This window comes from Prinia subflava, chromosome 2 (genome assembly GCF_021018805.1).
Source record: "Prinia subflava isolate CZ2003 ecotype Zambia chromosome 2, Cam_Psub_1.2, whole genome shotgun sequence".
Lineage (NCBI taxonomy): Eukaryota > Metazoa > Chordata > Aves > Passeriformes > Cisticolidae > Prinia > Prinia subflava.
Genome location: NC_086248.1, coordinates 41,432,089 through 41,452,107, shown reverse-complemented (window position 1 = coordinate 41,452,107; position 20,019 = coordinate 41,432,089). Strand labels below are relative to the sequence as shown.

The window sequence follows — 20,019 nt, the reverse complement described above, 5'->3', positions numbered from 1 at the left end:
CCAGCACTTTTAATAAGAAGATGGAAAGATAACTGAAAGAGTCAGCATGCTTCCCCAGAAAAATGATGCAGCATTTTAAGGCTGTCATAGAGGATAGCAGTTTGAGATATGTATTTTCTGGTAGCAAAAGTTAATCCAAGCATCTTTGCTGTCCATAGCAGAAGAAATCTATTTCAAGGTACTTCAAGTACCTGATTATACATTTTTAGTAATAATAGCACACTTATCTTTGCTTTTGTGATGCACTAACATGTTTCATAAAGATTAAAAGCTGAAATATGCAATTCTTTGGGGGATGCAAGCAGTTCCTGCTGTGAATTTTAAACAAAGTTTTTGATGAAAAGGTTTGATTTGTTTTATACTTTGCAAAAATTCTGAGGTAACCTAGCTAGAGACATTTGCTTTCTCCTTTCTTGTGTATTTTTTTATTATTTAAAAGCTTTGGTTTCAGGAGAGCAGCAGCAGACGCTTTCAGCACTAGGGCTATATACACCAGAGCTGGCTTTGAACTGAAGAGTACAGATCTAATTACACAGCTTGTAACTGTGGAACCGCTTCTCTCTATTCTAAATTACTTTTCCTAACTTATTTGCATAATGTAATGCACAGAGATTTTGCCACTGAAATATAATATTCTCTGACACAGTTAGGACAGGCTAAATTAACCCTCCTAAGACTATATTGCTGTCTTATGGTATATTTGATAAAAGTTTACTGACTTCATTGGGGAAAAAACATCCAACAAGGTGTTATTCATGTCAATTTTTATCTAGGGCTGGTTCTTTAAAACATGCAGTGGTGTACAGAGATTACAAGATGTACAGAGATTGTTGTCTATCTGAGGAGTTCTCTTTTTTTGGTCAACAATTTTGCAACCACTTCAGTTTTTTCAGGTGTTGATATGTGATCATTTAATACATAAAAGTCAATTAATTGAGGTGTGAATTATTACTTTTAAAACAGTGGCAAATAAACATCAAATAAAAGTAAGGCTTCTGGGTAGAGGACAGTTACACAATGCTTGTTTCTTAGTTATTGTCTGCATACTGAGGTCGTAGGTCTTTCTGAATGAATGATTGCTGTGGTGTCAGATGTTGTCAGACATGTAGGCAGAAGCTTTAGAAATCATAACTGAAGTTTTATCAATTCTGTACAAAGCCTCTGCTAACTAAAAGTAGAAACATGTGCTTTTTCTCGTTTATACTTGATGAATTTGTTGAGTATAATAAGCAGAAGAGAAAGGGAACTTGGAGCATAAAATGCAATGGGGTCCCAATCCATCTGTCCTGCTCCAGTTCTTGAAGCATGTGCACTGATATGAGTCAGAGTGCCTCTGACTATCCAAGTTCTAAAGCTCACAGGATTGTTTCTAGACATATATTATGGCAGGCAGTAATCAGAAAGGAATATTTTAGTTGTTTTTAGGTAAAAGACCAACTCTTTTTTGAGATATCTTGACATTCTTAAAAGCATGAAAAAAAATGTAAAAACACTTTGATTAGTGTTTTCATGGCTTTTGAATATTGTATTAGTGGTCCTGCTATTAACAGTGGTAATATTCTTGTGGGCTTTTAACTGTGAGCATTGCACAGTAGTTCTCTTTTGTTTGATTGGTTCTTTTCTCACATAGCCAAGCTGTAGCATCAAAATGTTTATGAGCCCACTATTTGTTTCCAGATCATTTAGGATGCGTCAAATAACACAACTCTTCACATCAATGTTAATCTCAGTACTTTGTGAAGGTGAACTGTTTATGGCCAACAATTGTTCCCTGTTTTTAAAGACTTAAGAATTAAAAAAAATATAACCTTCTCAAAAGCTCTTTGAAAATATTAAATGCAATGTATTTTATTTAATTGCCTGTATCCTTTAATTGCCCTGAAGTGGCATTAGTTTTCATCAGTATGCCATGTATTAACTAGTTTTTGTCATTCGCATAGGGAATATTTTGTAATTAAAGTGTTTTCATTATTTGATGAAACTTTTTTTAAAATTTCTTATTGTCCCTATTTGTTTCTGTCTAAAGGTGATGGTGTTTGTTCATGCTAGAAATGCTACAGTACGAACTGCTATGGCTCTTCGAGAAAAAGCAAAAAATAATGGTCATATTTGTCACTTCTTGTCACCCCAAGGATCAGAATATGGACAAGCTGAAAAACAGGTAAGTGAATAATTTACACTGGTAGTCTTTTCAGTCTTGGAATTGATGTTTTTTACAAGACAGTCCAGCATGGCAATAGATGCAGCATTTTTGAGCTCCTGGGAAGAACTTGCTTTGAAAAATCATGTGAAGTTGCTAAATTGAATGGGGGAACAGAAGGAGTAATGGTAAAGGAAGAGCAAAGTCCTGTTACTTTCAGTTTGTTAAGATAAAGCTGATAATTGTTGTGTTTTATGCAACTTGTGCTACTGGACAGTAACCTTCATGTTTGCAGCTCAGGAAGTCCCTAAACCACGAGTTTCAAGGAATATGCCAGTATATCTGCTGAAAAAATAGTTCCGTAACAGTTCTTAATTCTGTGCTGTGTGTGGCATTTGTATTGGGTGATATTAACTGAAGTCTAAAAATTAGAATTAGCAGTGTCTTCTTAACATCCCTTGAAAAATAAGGTTCATTCTCTTTCAATTGTTTTTTCCCCATCAACATAGAGGAGGTACTTACTGTAAAAGTTTTAATACATATTTGAGATATCTACTTGCCCGGGCATATATATCGATAAACACTTCAGTATTTTAGACCTGTGAATTAGAATGTTCTGGTGGGTTTAGGTTCTTGTGTCTGTCATTGGTTGTAATGAATATGTTACTTTATTGTTTACCTCTGAAAAGAATATGAAAAGATGCATTCAGTCTTAGCAATTATGAATAAAGTATAGGTGTTACAGTTGGTAGAATCAGATTTCTGAAATGTAGAGAAATCAGGATAAATTACGTTCTTTTTGGCAAGATGCTTCTGACAGCCATAATAAATATTTTAAAACTATGCTCTTAAAAGTTAATGTAATTACATTTCATAAAATAGCATATTTAAAAGCCCCTCTTTTTCTAGTAGATGCTAGTATCTGCTGCATTATAAGAATAACATCAAACCTGGAGACCCCATGTTTCTACCATAATGCTAATTAATGCTGAACTTTATTTCATTAGATTTCTTAGAACAAAATCTGAAACTCTTCCTTTATTAACAATGTTAGTTTTTAATACAAGAGAAAAAATAAGCTATTGAAAATACTAATGCTTATTTAGACAGTCAAAATTATTACTAAAGAAATCAAGAAAAATTTTATGCTTATTTCAGCAGTGCATTTTTGTGAGATATCTGTCAAAGAAGTATTCATCCAACTCACTGTGTATGTCAGTGAAAACAGCTCCTGTATCTTCAGTTTTACTTCCCATTAATTAATCAAATTAGATTAAATTAATTAGAAAGCATATTGCTGTGTCAATGGAAGCCACAAAACTGTCACAGAAAAAAGTCCTAAACCCATTTGGAGTATGTGTACTATGAATGTGTTTTGATGTGCTATAATGCTTATTACTTGTGGATATAGCAGTAGATTTCATCTCTGAGGCAATACATCATATTGCTCCGTTCTGGAAAGCCCAGACAGGGAAGTGGAGGAGAGGGAGTTGTGTTCTCTGTTAGGTTGATTTTTGGCTGTGCACAGCCCCACAGTGAAACTGGACATGTGCAGCTCCTGTCTGCTTCAAGGTTAGAGCGGGAAGGAAGGGACAGAGAGGTTCTGATTGAGATCTGTTGTGGACTCTCGGTCTGGGCAGATGTAGTGGTTATGACTTACTAGTGGATACTTTTAGAGGAAGATAATACAGGTGGCCTTGTTCCTGATAAGTAACAGCTGTGTTAATTACCCAATACACCCTCACCCCCGATGAGTCAGAGCTATATCCAATAAGGATAAGTGTGATAAAAGGGAGTGGGTTAGCTGGTGAAGAGAAATCATGAAGGGGGAAGATCTTAAAGAAGAAGGATCCTGGGGAGAGAATCACTGCTGCGAGGTCAGTCTGGGCCTGCAGTTAGAGCCTGCTGTTGGAGCCTGCAGTCACAGTCTAGCTGGGTAAAAGCTGCAGTCAGAGCCTGCAAACTGATACCTGCAGTCATGGTTTAGGAGGAAATAATGAGCAGTCAGAGGCTGCCAAAAAAACTTAGAGTAAAAGCTTGCTGCAGAGTCAGTAAATAGCTGGAGTCAGGATGGCTGAGCTGTAAAGAGGAATAAACCAGGACCCTTTTCATGCTATGATAAACAAGAAGTCTGTGTCTCGGCTCAATTCTACCCTCTAAGGAGAGAGCTTCTGCAACAGATATTGGCAGAAGTGTCCCACTTCATTTTCAACTATTATGTGGGGTTATTCAGGCAACTCATGAGGCTCATAAGCTACACTTAGAGACCACTTGAGTCCAAACAGGCCCCTACTTTGCTGCCCAAGAATTATTGACAAACATTTCCACTAATGGCAGATTTCATTGTAGGGATTGAGCTCGGTATTCAGAGGAAGGCTGTGGTGTAAATAGTGAGACCTAGGACTCACTGGTGGTCTTTGGGAGAGCAGTCTTTGGCTTATTTAGAGAATTACACAGTAGAATCTGCGGGGAAGCTTCCATGACGCAGGCAATCTCTGCTTTTACACTGAAGAAATGGCTTGAACAGGGAGGCGTTCACCTTCACTGAAAGAGGTGATGACTTGGCATCATGATTCAGGAAGTGAGGAAGAAATTGGGAAAGAGAGCGGTAAAGGAAAGTGAAAAGTTGTAAGCTTTACATGTTATTTGTAAAAAATGCTAGTAAAATATTGCTACTATATAGGTTCATGCTAAATGTGCTTGTTATTCTAAGCAAACTCCCACGAGAATTTGAATTCTTATGTGGGAATACTGCTCTTTTAATATGAAAATGTAAGCATCATCCTTTTTCAGGAAAAGCTGTAGACAAGATCAGTACTAATGGTACACACTTCCAAGTGTTCTCACAGAGAAACTTGAGGCATGAAAATATAATGTGTGAAATTATGGAGTCTTTCCCAATAGAATTTTAAAAATTCTTATAAATTAGTATCTAGAAAGAGTGAGGAAGATGAGGCAAAATCCACTTACAAACCAAGCTGGTGATGATTATCTGCGAAACCAAGAACAGGAAGTGTGACTCTTAATAACAGAACGAATTTATAAGCAGATAAGAAGGAGAAGATGTAAAGACCAGTGTCCTGATTCCATCCAGGACTGAGTTCATTTTTCCACTGGCCAAGAGAGGACCTGGATATTATTCTATACCAACTCACATCATTGCTGGGGACGGGAGGAAGGGAATGTCTTCTGGGGAGAAGGGGTTCTTTCTGGTCGTGTCAGTGCAGCAGAGTAGTCTGGTAACACCAGTTCCAGCAATCACAGGGGAATTGCTCCCCTCTTTCTTGCACCCTGTGTCATTAGTGTTGTTGCTGTTACTGTTTTTCTTCTCTTAGTACTGTTTCCAGTAAATTGTTCTTGTCTGAACCCATGATCTTCACCTTTTGTGCCTCCAGATCTCCTGTGGGAGGGGGAGAAGCAAGCAAGAAGTGCATGGGTTGGAAACTCTCAGTGGGGAGCAGTAAACTGGGGAATATCACCCCTTAAACCATGACATATAGCAGTGAATGAAAGGGAATTGGGTGATGTGATCAAGCAAGTATCACATAACCTTCTTGTGTCTGTCTTGAGTCTTGCAATGGCTATGAAGAGATAGAACCCATTAAATTCTTCCAGTGATCAGTATGTGTCATATGCATGTATTACATTAGTGTAAATTCAGATTATTTTACTTCTCGTGCATGTTAGTATGCTCTAGATAATGGGTAAAATAAAGTTTTTATTACTATAGTTATTATTTTATACAAATTAGATACTGCAGTGTACTTGAGGACTCCTTCACTGAGACACATAAATCAGTCAATAATGGGAGTACTATAGAGTGAAGGCCTGGTCGTACTGACATCAGTAGCAAAACATCCCCAGCAACTTTTCCCAACATACTTGCATTTTTCCTCTTTCAGGATCCATTTAACAAACAAAGTTAAATTATATTCATTTTGTTTACAATAAAAATGTATTGTGTTGATTCTGGGTCTATTACCTAATCCCTGTTGTCTACAAAAGGAGTTTTCAAGATATTGAAAATATGCGTTCTCTGTTCATCAGAAACTTGCTGTTTGAACTAATGTGAATATACTGTATTGAAACAATTATGTTACAGCATGTATTTTTGAGGCATATTTTTATTTAGCACAATAAAGATACTAATCAAATAAGATATATAGTCTGCCAAGGCAGCAACTGTGCATAAACAGCCATCAATAATCATAAAATGAGTAATATGTTAGCAACATTTCGCTGAGCAATTAAGGCTCTTACATATGAAGACTTATGAGTACACCAAAGATTTCAGTGATTAGAGCATGTGGTGGGTTGTTATTAAAACTATTACTGTTCAATCTAAATTTTCTTTGTTAGCAGTAAATATTTCCAACAGAAGTAGCTTTATTAAGAGCAGGTAATGTATGTGCATCTTACTAAAGGGCTATACCATCATGTATTTTGTCATAGGAACTTTCAGCACCAAATTTTTATAAAGATTTCAAAGCGTAACAGATAAAGACACAAGGCACAGTGAAGTCAAGCTGGGCATAAAGAAGTTGGTTATTTTCCTTAGCTTTTGCTTTCTTTCCAATAACCCATCCTGGAATTTAACATCACAGGCTGGAATAGCTCTCTCTGAATCAAGTAGAATGCACATCTACATGCAGGTAGCCTGAAAGTGTAGAAGTTTTCTGCTTCAGTGGTAGTTCTAATGCTGGAGAGGTTTACTGGCTAAGGTACAAACTTCAGTACCATGTAGGTGTACACAGAGAGCCTACATTTACAGGCTTCAGTGACTGTCATCACGAGTCGTATCTGTACACTTTTTTACCATAACAGCTGCTAGAAAAAGAGGAAAACCTAATTGCAGACAACTGTAGTTCTAAACAGAGCAAGTCAGAGTTGTAGAATACTGCAGGGACACACTAATGGATTCATAGTTTTTGTGTACAAGAAGGACCAGCTGTTGTGAAAAGTTTATGATGCAGAGACTTGAACAAGGCACAAAATTCTGTTTGAGCTCCAGTAACATTTCTAAAATGCTTGTAGCCTTGACATGTGTAATTCTTATGTCTGAATTGGCCTGCCTAGTGCTCTAGACCCAGGATCTTATGCTAGTTCTCTTCACTGATGTAATTTTTTTCCCTGAGAAAATTTTAATCATTTAAATAGCAAATTATTGTTGTTAGAGGTAGATCAAGCTACTCAGAAAGTCCTTCAGTGGCAAACTTGCAGTGGCCAAGAGATTACCCTGGGAAGAGCGTTCACATTCCTCTTCCTTAGGCATTTGCTGTTCAGAGAAACCGTTGTTCTAGACAGATTGTTTGTCTCACCTGGCACAGCAGTTCTTGCACCTTGTACTGTAAATCAGATACATCTTCTGCAATAAGTTGAGTATTAACACAATTAAACATGACTTTTAAGAGCTTTTCTGGGTTGTTTTAAAATCCCTTCTCCAAACATGACCAGGTTTCTTTGTTCCTGATACCTCTAAGCTCATCTGTAGGTGAGCCGAGGGGCAATATGGAACCGATCTGTCCTTGCAAGCACTTACCATTCCCTCAGAGTGTTTCTGCTTTCCAAACCATAACTTTAATCAGCATGTTCATCTTTTAAATTTTTGATCATTTGTACAGATATTAAATATCCATAGGTTAAACTGGATCTGTGAAGAACCTATTGATGTTCTGTCATGTGAAAGTTCCTATATACAATTAATCTCTTTGATCAGCATTGCCTGATTTTAATCTCTTTAATAAATGAAATTAATTTTATATAGTACTTAATTCCCAATGCCTCACCATGTAAATGAAATTTCTGACAGAAGCCTAACTGTATTATATCAGTGCTGTGTGATGCAGAGTGATTAATCTAAGCTTCATAATGATAATGTCATGTTTGTCTGACAAGAGCTATCTTGTATAAATAGATGTTTATTGGCATTGTTCCCAAATTTAGCTGACTACAGGCCATTCAGACTTGCCATTTCATTTGACATGAAATTTAGCAATACCTGGCAGACAATAATCTTGATAGAGTAATACAGTCCTTACTTTGTATTCTGTATGCAGTTTTCGCTGTAATGGATGAATAACATACTTAGAATCATCTGAAATCCAGTATATGACTTACAAGAACAAGTAATACTCAAATCATGCATGTTCTAGTCTAGACACAGCACTTGGAAGTGAAGGCTACTTCAGAGGATGAACTAAAAAAATAGAATAGTTAAAAGCATTGTATTCTTTACAGGCCTTAAAAATCTGAGAGCAGTTACTAATCCTCTTAATTATCTGTCAGACATTTTTAAACTATTAGAAATTAATTTTTAGAGAGAATTCATCAAATATTTAATGTGTAATCATTTGTATGACATTTAATTATTTTACAGCAATCCTCATTTTATTTTTGTTTTCCTAATAACATATCTAATATTTGATATGCCATTAAAAAAACTATAAAAATAAAATGACGATATGTATTCAAATACATTAGGCTATAATAAATGTCAAACATATATTGAAGTTTCCTCTTTGTTTTATAATTACTATAATTATTACTTTTGAAAAATATTTGCTAATTATCTCTCAGAGAAGGGAATTAAACTCTCTGTATTTCTTTCATGGGATATTTTATTCAGTAGTGCTGCTTGAAGGTCAGAGACAAAATTCATGATAAGATGTGGTCCTAACACTTCACAAGTTAAAGAAAAATGTGTTCTGTAGAGAGTGATTCCACTGTCGTAATGAATCCTGAGCCGTGGAATTTAGCAATGTTATTCAGAGGGACACTTAGCTTTTGGGAAAGCCCTTTTACAGAAGGATGTATTGTGAGCAATAGAAAAATATTGCTCAGGTTTTTTAGCAGTATACCTAGGATATTAAAGTTAAGCATTAAGTGTTGTAAACTGAAATAAAAAATTGACATGAACAATAGATTTCTTTTTGCTTTTGCTTTTCCTGACCTTTAAAAAGGAAAACCACTTGAAGTTTGCTGTATATTTTTGTTAGTATAATAGTTACTTTTTTACATGTCATTCTAGAAATTGTATTTGCACAGCTTTGAGTTTGTAGTTCTATTTTCAGTTTGATGCTCTGTGTAGTCCTGTGTATGGTTTACAGTCTACTGGAATTTTCTAGTGTTTTTATTATTAATCAGATGGTATAAAATATATGGTAAAGATTGAATTGTTATCAACTGTATTTCTGAAAATCAGTCTCTTATCGAAGGATTTCAAACTTGTCTTATCTCTGAGGCTCTGACTGATGTAACAATTAAGTCTTCTGCTGTCCTGTGAAAAAATAAAACAGACATTTTTCACCCCCTAATCTATGGGCTTGATCGGATATTCTGTTTTATCTATCATGAGTGTCAACTTGATATGCAACAATGCTTAGTTTCATCCTGTTTATCACTGGAAAGCCACCTCATGAATATTGTTCTACTTCCAGAAGCTGCACCACATTAGTAATGGATCTCCTAGAAGAAAAATGGCAAACATTTTTCTAGAATGATCTCTGAGGTTGCAAATAGAGCTGACGGGGGTGCTGATTTTTTTCTTCAAGGAACTACTAAAAGACGTGTTATGCTTTTGTACAGAACTTCTCAGCTATTTCAGAGTTATTCAGGTTAAAATCAGTAATGGATTTAACCACTGTAAATATAAGATTTAATGCCTTTTCTTACTAATCCTCCATGGAAATGCTCTGATAAACTCTGGGATAATGTGTTGCCTATAGCATCCCCTTTCATTGTTGACAAAATTTCCTATTAAATACTAAATGTGTTTAGTAAGATCGTTTGAAACCGTTGTCATATTTATAACATGATTAAACTTCTTTCCTTAAATGAAGTCTACAGTCTTCTGCAAGGTGGTGCAGTCTTTGCATTCAGTAAACTCAGACCTTAAGGTAAATTGTTTAAATGTCTTGTTAGTGCTTCAATATATAGAAACTGAAATTCAAAGCTATACTGTTTAAAGTAATGTTTTTAATAGGTAATTCTCTTCAAGACTTCTTTTAAATGACTGATTAAAATATACTGAAACTTCTTTCTCTGTGGGATATGGCAAGCATATGAGGCCAATAGAGGTTCCTTGGTGTTAGGCTGACATTGCTTACTGTAATGAGTAGTTCTAACAAGTTATTTGGTTGCTGCTGCAGTTACAGGGTTTGCACAGTCAGTAGCAGCATGTGTGTCTTTTTTTCTTTTAAAATCAGCATAAATGTTGGTATTACTGTAAAACTAACTGATTTAAATAAGTGAATATATTAAAGGTTTAATAATTTTCACTACTTCCCTATGTATTCTTAGCTATTTCTTGTTCTTTCATAAGCTTTTGGGATCTCTTTATCTTTCCTGAAATTTTAACTTCATTCTGGGCACTAAGAGAGAAAAGCCATGCAACATTCCTTTTTCCTTTGACTGCGAAAAATTTCCTTCAGTTAACTTCTAGGATGCTTGAACATCTAATCCAGATCAAAAAGTTTGCTATGTGTTTTCCCAGTAGTTATTAATTGATAGCTTCCCTGGATAAGCGGATTTCAATTTGAAATCTCATTCATTTTATCAAGTGTATTTGGATATCAAATAGCTATGCTAATCGTAAAGAAACAAATTATAAACTTCTGAGACATCTGTGAGGGAAAAGCAAAAGCAAAACCAATATGATTGTTTTAATATTCACAAGTTAGGGGACCAGGACTGCCCTCTTTGTGCTTCAGGAGCACAGCCTAATACCTGCTTTTCATTTTTGCCAGTGTTTGTTTTCACCATGTGTAATCCAGTTCAGGGTATATTAAAAATATGTGAGCTATCTTGAGAGGATAAATCTCCATTTTCTTCATTTTGTTGTGTCATTTAACAGGTTGAAAGGCAGGCAATATCTGGGAAATTATAAATAATATTCAAGTCAGTATAGGTGCTCTCTGCCCTAGCCCCTTTTCAGCCAAAATAGCTTGGTTGGTTCAGCTAGTTTGCAGCTGCTTTCAATCCCTAGGGATTGTTCCAGAGGGGAGGGGGAAAAAAAAGCCAAAAAAAAAGCAGCTTAATTTACTACTGACCCTTATGTCTTTCTTCCTTCCTTTTCCAAAATGTGCCCAGTTAGTTCTAGTTTGCAGTGTGTAACCTTATGCAATATGTTCACAGTAAGACTGTAGACAACAATTTTTCAGGTACCTTTTCTGTACAAGATGCACCAAGCTATGCTGACAAATGATTCTGATCACATGCAGTTTTAGTACCTTTGTATAGAAATCATACGCTGACTAGAAAACAGTGTTTAAAGAGATCCTATCTACTTAGGAATTCATTTGTCAGGAAATAGTGCAGCTACAGTAATTGTTAGTAACGAACAGTAATGATTGAAAAGTTAATAACAATTTGAAGGGTTTCTGCACTGTACACTGACAGTCGATGCTGCCTGTTGATCACTTGTACTTTGTATTTCATGGTGATTATATTGTCCTCCAACGGGCTTGATGCTGTTCAGTGATTGACATTCTTTTAGAAAACATGTTTATTTCTTCTACAGTAAATAAAGAAATAAATTTTGCAAGGCCCAGTGAATTGTGTTTGATTTTAGTTTTCTTTCTAGCATCACACTTGACTTATAAAGGTTCATCACAAAGTACTGTTCTTCAGGATTGTAAATGAAGGATGCAGTGTGTTGGTTTTTTTAAGTGGTTGGTGATGGCTTTAAAGATTCAGGCCATCAGAGAGCACCCTTTGTAGTTGTCTTTACTGAAATAGAATTCAGAGCAAAACCTGTAGTTCTCAGTTATCCTGTAGAATAAATATATGTGCTTTCTTCTAGAATTGCTTGATGTTTTTCCTTCAGAGTATCACTGTTAACTGACTGTATGCCTTTTGCTCCCTGAGGATTCTTGTGACTATTTTATATTGTAAAACAGTGAATGTATAGGATATTTTTGAACTGTTACTTTTTTAAATAGGGTTTTTTCATTATAATTGAAAAATACATTTTCATAAACATCTAAGTTGACAGAAAACATCACTGAAATATTGGAAACTACTCATGCTGTCTCTTTAAAAACATGATTAGGGTAAATAGATTCACCAAGGTACATTTAGATGCTTGATTCAGTTTTTCATTTAGAAAACATGATTTTATTAACAAATGGAGAAAAAAAATAAATTTCAGTTCATATTCCTGATTTCATTTATTTTCAAAATAATGAAGCTTTTCAAATACTAGTTTCATTATGGTTTGATGGAATTGTTTAGGTATGTATGTTGAATATTTCAACTTCCAACTCGTGCAAATAACATAGTGTAGGCAAATTTCATTGGGCTTTTTAACTATTCCTTTAGTTTATTTGCACAAGATACAGTGTTGTTCAGAACTGGACAGAAGTGTTTGCATGGAAGCTGGGAATGACATCTATTTAAGATGAACTGGGAAATAATGAGTAAAATAAGCACACACTTTTAAGACTTTTAAATGAAAGAGTAATTAGAAGAAAACATAAAGAGGGAGTGATTTCAATTGGAATTCTGGAAAGTTGTGGAGATTTAGTTATGTAGAACTGCCAAATGTTTATAGCCATGTATTTCTGTAGTCTAAGTTTTATTACATGTATAGTCAGCCTCTGGTTTTTAACCTATCTTTTATATCTTTTATGGAAGCCTTGATATCTGCAAGATTAGTTGTACCTTCTTTTATCTTGGTTGTTTTGAATTCATCTTAAGGTCCTTTGAAGTGGAATTTCAAAAGTCAGACAAGAATTAGAAGAATCTCTGTTTGCTGGGAATCATTGTCTTGAAGGAAAGCATTTTGTTGTATAGAGCCACAAACCACTACTCTTTAGAACGTACAAATACCATTGCATGTCACCTTTATCAAAGTAAAGTTAGAATTTTGTCTAAATTTGCCAAATCTCTTTTAAACAACTCAATTATTTCAGAAACTTTTTTATTTTTGCATCAAAACCAACAGAAATGGATTTATAGAGCATTTCCCAAAAAACATAAAAATCTGAAAACCAGTATTTTGCTCCCATAACTGAGGTTTTTTGAATGAACATCATATAAATATGTATTTGGATATGTCTTTCTTACATGTAACATGTTGTAATTTTTGGTTTATTTGACTAAAAAGCTAGAACTAGAAATTATATATTATGCTAATGGGAACTAGACTAACAGCATCATGTTTTTGACAAGTGTAGAGTATACACAAGCTGGGCATGAACTATAATGAAAACTGGTAGCTGACAAAATTAAGCTTACTGTGTATTGTGAAATGAAAATAAAATTGCTAAAAATATGGAAGCAGATTTGGAAGTATATAGTTTGTGAGAAGATGTTGGAAGAGTGCGTATAGGAAGACAATAGTATTAAGAGACTTGTGAATTTCAGTGCTGAACTGTGCATTCTTAAAAAATTAATGTCCCCCATTTTACTTATCAGACCTTCATCTCTGGACAATACCAGTGCAGGTAGATAAAGAATTAATTTTAGCTAGCAAAGGTAAAAAATGAAAAATTTTTAAATTTCTAGAACTTGAGAAGAATTAGAACATTGAAACATGTTTGAAGCATTACTGAAAATAGTTATTTGTAAGTAAGTTTTACTATATTATGATGGTTTGCCACCTCTGGAAGAAAAGAAGGGATTTCAAAAATTTTTACACAACTCATTTGGTGAGACTTTTCAGTGACAGAAGGTTGAAACTGTGAAAATGTGAGACAATGAAACAGATGAGAATGTAGGCCAGCCATCAAATTCCTTAAACATGGGAAGATTTTGATGAAGCTTAGCAAGGGTTCTAAAAAAAAACAATTAGCAAATTGTCCATGTTTCCCAGTCGATACAGGACTAAAACCAAAATGAAGTTTTCATAGCTAAAACCAAGTTTGTGGGAAAAAAAAAAAACAACCTTTCCCTAACAATCAAAAAACAAAGAAATAAATACTTGTTACCTGTGGAAAGTTGTTACGTGTACAGCTGCTGATTGCCTGAACTCAGCAAGACCTGAAATAATCCATCGTGCACTCCATCAAAATACTTGTGACCAGAAGAGCTTGCAGCATCTTGGTTCTTTGAGGGGTGATGTTTGCTGGTTGCTGCTCAGTTTTCACTAAGAGTGTTTTTTTTTCCCAAACATGGAAATGTAACATCTTACCTATTTGAATAAAGATCTTGACCAGCATTTTTTAAGAAACCGTGTTGATTTCTGCTAATTACCCAGAGGATCTGTCCTATTCCATAGGGGATGTTGTATGATCTATGAGTGGTGACATTATGAGAGGAAACTTGAATTTGCTGTCATTATTGCTGTGTTTAAGGTTATGACCTCTAGTTAGTAATTAATGTGCCAGGGATTTCTCCCTGTCTGTTTTTCTAAGACAAAAACTGTGACTTGCACATTTGGAAGTTCTAAAATATTGAGAACTGATAAAATGCTAAAAACCTAGTACAGGAATGCAGACCATGAGGCTCTTGGATTTGGAGTACCAAAAGCATTGCAAAAGCCTTTCAAAACTCTGTGTAATAATAATAATAATAAAAATACAAGCTGGGGAATCAAAGGCCATCGCATCAAGGACGAAAAATGCTGCACATTTTCTTTCTGTGAGGGTACCTCTGGCTTTGATATGCATGAATTTTGTAATCAAATATAGAATTCTAGGGCAAAGTCTTTGATTCTAGTGATCACTTTTTCCTAGTATTGTGCTCTGTATGTTTATCAAGGACAACAATCAGAAATCTGAAGTGTTTGAAACTGTTAAAATTGTATTTCCCTGCTTTCATTTAAACTGTGGTATTGCTGAATAATTGAACAGAGTCCTATCTGGTGTACAGTTGAAGGATCTCATTGGAAAACATACTAAACCTAATGGAAAATAGACTGTTGGCTTTGGAGTAAGCCCTGAGGACACAACTTAATACAGCACAAAATAGTGTTTCATAGAGAAAACACAGCACAGTGTTTAACTTTTTGCAGATGTGGATATTCTGCAAGCTTCTGGAACTGAAAGCAATAAGAAAATGCAAATTTGTCCAGTGATTCAGGGATTTAAAACACTTATATAGATACACCAGTATTGCTTATAACTCTTCTCTTACACTCAGAAATTATTTTCTGGGCTTTTGTTCAATTGTTATAGCTTAGTTAAAAAGTGTTTGTACTGCCTTGTAACATTGAAAACGTAGCCAGTTTCTTCCTCCATTGGCCTGTAGTTACAAAATAGCTGTAACAGTTATTTTCAGGTATTCCTTTAGATTTTGTACTCTGAGGGGGCATATTCCTTGAGGTAACTACCAAGATCTCTTGTCTAAGGAAAATATCCAAAATGATTGTCCTAAGAGACTCCTGTACTTTCCAGAGTGCTATACAGGTCTACAATTCTTTAATCCAGCATCACATATTTACTGAGTACTGTCAGATTTACTGAGTTGGCAGTCATAGCCCTATTTATTAATTTTTCCTATCTGTTTCAGTTTCTTTAAATTTCAGATTTTCACACTTCTGAGGAAAACGGATTTTGAATGAAACCAGATTTTTCATAACAAAAAGGATGAAAGATTGCTGGAAAACCCCACAACTATTAATAAACCTGTAAAAGGAAAAATAAAGTGGTAGTTAACAACCTAAAAAGTATAGCTAGAGCACATCAGAAAAAAACAAGTTCTATAAAATGCTGTCCCATGTACAAATTCATGTTCTAGTAGAAGCTTCATCGTTTTCATCATGAAATAGAACTAGTATTGGTAAATAGTTGAGAACTAATTTAATCAAAAACAGTATATAAGGTTATTTCATTTATATATATATGAATTAATTCCAACTATAAAAAGGCTTCGGTTTTGGGAGAAATAATTGACTACAGGAAAATAATGCGGTTATAGATTGGAAACCTCTTTGCTAGAATTTAAAATATCTTCTAATTTTTTTCCTAGTGTGGAAATAAATGTGTCCTAAAATAAGGGAGGTGAAACATATCAGTTACTATTTTAGGAAAACGTCGCAAATCGAGATTTTTGTTTCATTTTTCGAGTCATAGTTTTCAATCCTGAGTATTGAGAGCCACCTTGTGGCCTTACCTTTTAATGCACATAAATGATGCTGATTTTAAGGTCGGTAAAGGTCTTTGATCCTTGTTTCAATTCTGAGCATTTTGATGACTGAGAATTAAAATATGTTCGACTTCCAGGCATTTGCCTGAGGTGCAGCTCTCTTCTTGACCTGAAAGATGGGTTCTTTACATTTGTATGAAATTGCTAAGATAATTCTTTTTCTTATACACTTCTTTAGTCTTTCCTTTTTCTCTTCTTGCATCCATTAATAGATGATATAAAATGCAGGACAGATTAGATACTAGTGTAATAATTCAAATAATTTACTCTTAGAGTACATATACATATTTATGTGTAGTAATATAATACAGACTGCATTCACTTTTTCTTAAAAGATATAAAATTTCTTGAACAATACATATTTTAGGAAGCTTAAGAAATTGACAGTTTTAAGCATTTATTTCTCTATTTCTGTTGGTCATTGTTTTGATTACCAGAATAACACTTAATAGTAAATAGGAAAAATCAATATCTATATCTTTCAAAGTTGTATTTACCATTATAAAATATATTGATGAAATTAGCTTTAGGCATCGCAACAGGGATTAGTTGGAGAAAATGCATGAGGATTAATTGATTACACTTGAACACAGATTTGCTAAATGGTTTTATGAGTTTTTGTCTTTTTCTGAGGGAGAAATGTCAGCTTTTTTTGTGGTTGTAAAGGGGCTGATATAAATACAGGAGTTCATCAGTTAAAGCCATAATCTAGATTTCCTTGAGTTCAGTTTTTTGTTCCGTAATATAAATTATATGCTGTGTTTAATGGTGGAGATTGAAAGAGGGACAATGCTCTAAAAAAAGCTTTTTCTTTTGGGATTTGAATGGCTAGGAGTGAAATTCCTCATAAAGTTTATATTTACTTCTGGTGGTAATGGAAATCTCTTTTCCCCTATGACTGAATTTATACTCAGGAATTTCAGACAACTTTGGGATTTCAGTCAGCTCATTTTGTCAAACTCAAAAAAGTCTGGAATTTTGCTCTCAGACTAAAAATTAAACCAATAACTGTAGAAAATTGCACAGATGAAAAAAATTACTTAATATCTCTTATCCTTTTTCTTCTTAGGGAAAATAGAGATTAGCTAGGCATTTAATCCTGTTATTCATCTGACCACAGTTTGGGAACATTTCAGTTGGAGTATGTTCTTATCAGCTTTGTCACATGGAGAAAAGCTGGTTTTTGTCATACTTTCAAGTAGCACTGACCTGTACTGAGTCTGGTGATGCCAGACTGTGAATGTTTGCATCTGTTTGTCCATCACAAAGGAAGGCCTACAGGAGTGTAATTTTGGGGTTACATAATTACATTTGGGGGTTGTAGCAAGTTTGAAGTGAGTCTGTGATAAATAATATCCCCTGATTAAGTTGCTATTGTCATCAACAGAACAAATGTAAGGTCTCCATTCCTATTTTTACTATGATGTTCTGTTATATTCAGCATTTAAAACGTAGGATGCTCTGGTTAATTTTAATATATGAGTATCAGAATAAGCAGAGATTAGTGTGAAGACAGATAATTTAAGTTCCAATTTATTTGGAATATTGAGTGATAATTAAGAGCTGTTAGTGATATGGGCCATCTGGGAGTGTTGGGAAAATGCCACCTGAGTCAGTTACAATAGAAATTTGTTGCAATGAAAAGTTATTTGAAGGTCTAATTTGTCTTTTATTCTTTCCAGGATAATTCTTGTTCATTAGTCTAAATTTGAAACACGGAGTGCTTTTCTGGCTAAAATTATAGCACACATGTTTCAGGAGACTGCCCATGGTAACTACAAATGTGTGATGTGTCTGAGTTGCTGTTATAGGTGGTGAAGTTCAGTGCACTGCCGGCAGGGGAGCCAAGAGGATGCCTGAGTTCACCCACGAGCAGCCATGGGGCAGAGCAGAAGCTCTGCTGCCTGATTTCCACTGACTGTGCAGGGTGCTCACACTCCTGCAGATGTGCAGATCTCTGTAGACATCTGCAGAGTTTTCATCTCACACTGAACCCTGCCATATCAGGCTAATGCCGAGTGGCCTGTCTCAAATGGTCACACAGTTACTTAGCTTTTACTTAGAGATATTTCTCTGCACTAGACAGCATCAGCCAGCCCTCTTAACTTCCATAGTCACAGCCTGCAGAATAGACAAGTATGATGGAACTAACTGCTAATCCTAAATGATGCCTTCTCGAAGAAGAAATAGAGTAGGGACTATGGTCTAGATTGATCTCAAGAACGAAAAGGCTAGGCTAAGAATTTTAAGTCATCAGTCCATTTCTATAGGTATTATCAGAAAAACTGATAATACTATAGAAAACCACTGCTACAGGTAAGCATAGCCCCTCTCTTTCCATTCTGTGTAAAATTTGTTTGACAACAGAATTGGCAAAATATGCAGAAAAGTGTCTACACCAAAAAGGTTGTCAAGCATTGGAACAGGCTGCCCAGGGAAGTGGTGGTCTTACCATTCCTGGAACTACTGAAAAAAGAATTGGATGTGGCACTTCACAATGTGGGTTAGTGGGCATGTTTGCATTAGGTCAAAGGTTACTTGATGATCTTGGAGGTCTTTTTCATCCTCTCTGGCTCTGTATTTTATATTATTACTTATACATTAAGTTGTTTACATTCATTTTATACACAATATAGCATATTTTGTGTGAGTTTTCAAAGTGCAAAATGAGAAAATCAAGTGCAGCTGAAAGTTTTAAAACTGTATATCACACTGATTCTAATTAAAAGTTTGTTCAGAGTGCAAGAGTCAAAGATTCTTCACTCCTTTTATTCTGATTTTAATTCATAATTCAGTATTACCATCTTGAAACCACTAAAGACTGATATCCTGGTGATAACCCTGTAGTGCTCATGTGTTACATAATGCAGCAAATGTGATATTTGCCTTGGCACTGAAGCATAGTGTGTGGTTCAGTTCTGTAGAGATCAAGGGGTTGTGTTTATCTGGGAAAGCTACTGAGACGTTTTGAGTGTGTTTGCAGTGATAGTTATAGAACTGTTTTACCTAGATAGTATTAGCTTTCGGTCTTAAAGTAGGGAAATCACTTTTTTATTTTTATATGTTTTTACTTCAGCCTCAGTTATTTTTTCTACTTAAAGCAATAAAAAAATACTGTGTTCTAAAACGTTATTATTTCAAGCGATATATTATATGGACAAATATATATACTAATAGATATGTGCACACCACCAAGATAAGGGTTGGCATTGTTTACTGCTTGCTTTATGGAGATTAGAGGTTTCACTACCACACATGCAAAAACGCTCCTGCCCTTGGCTGGTGGAGCAAGGATGCAAACCTGGCCTGAGCAAAGCACCCTGCCAGCTCCACAAATGGCCACTTGCTTTGAATCACTAACCTTTAACATTTCAGTCTCACAGGCTCTTAAAAGGGGGTGGGGTTGTGAAATGAAGAGCTCTTTTAAGGAGGCTAAAGGCGTGAAGGATGTAATGATTTTGACAGATATGACTACTGATTGTGCAGAAGAATGTTAATATAATTAAAATATTAAAGAAAATGAAGCTCATAGTGTGGCATCTGACACTTTTGAACAGTCATTAGCCCTAATGTATGCAAGATAAGTAAACAGAGTGTGAAAAATTGAAATTAATGAGGGTTGGAGAGGGACTGTGCAAGCAATCAGCACAGCAGCTCTCCTCTCACCTGTTTTGTGCTGCTATGTACTGGGTGAGGTGAGAAAGTAACAACCTCAACTCTCCCCATGCCAGATAATTTGGTCTCCATGGTGTGTTTGATATGTGAGATATTTTCTTGTATTTCCCCTTACCTGC

The 20,019-nt window shown here is 35.1% G+C and overlaps 1 protein-coding gene across 1 annotated transcript in view; it reads left to right on the top strand.

The window, feature by feature from the left end:
* Nucleotides 1–20,019, top strand: part of ASCC3 (activating signal cointegrator 1 complex subunit 3) — a 263,876-nt gene that overhangs the window by 133,223 nt on the left and 110,634 nt on the right. Inside the window, exon 14 of the mRNA XM_063389711.1 lies at nt 2,027–2,161. Coding sequence (XP_063245781.1) covers nt 2,027–2,161 — 135 coding nt within the window. The remainder of the gene's footprint in view (nt 1–2,026; nt 2,162–20,019) is intronic.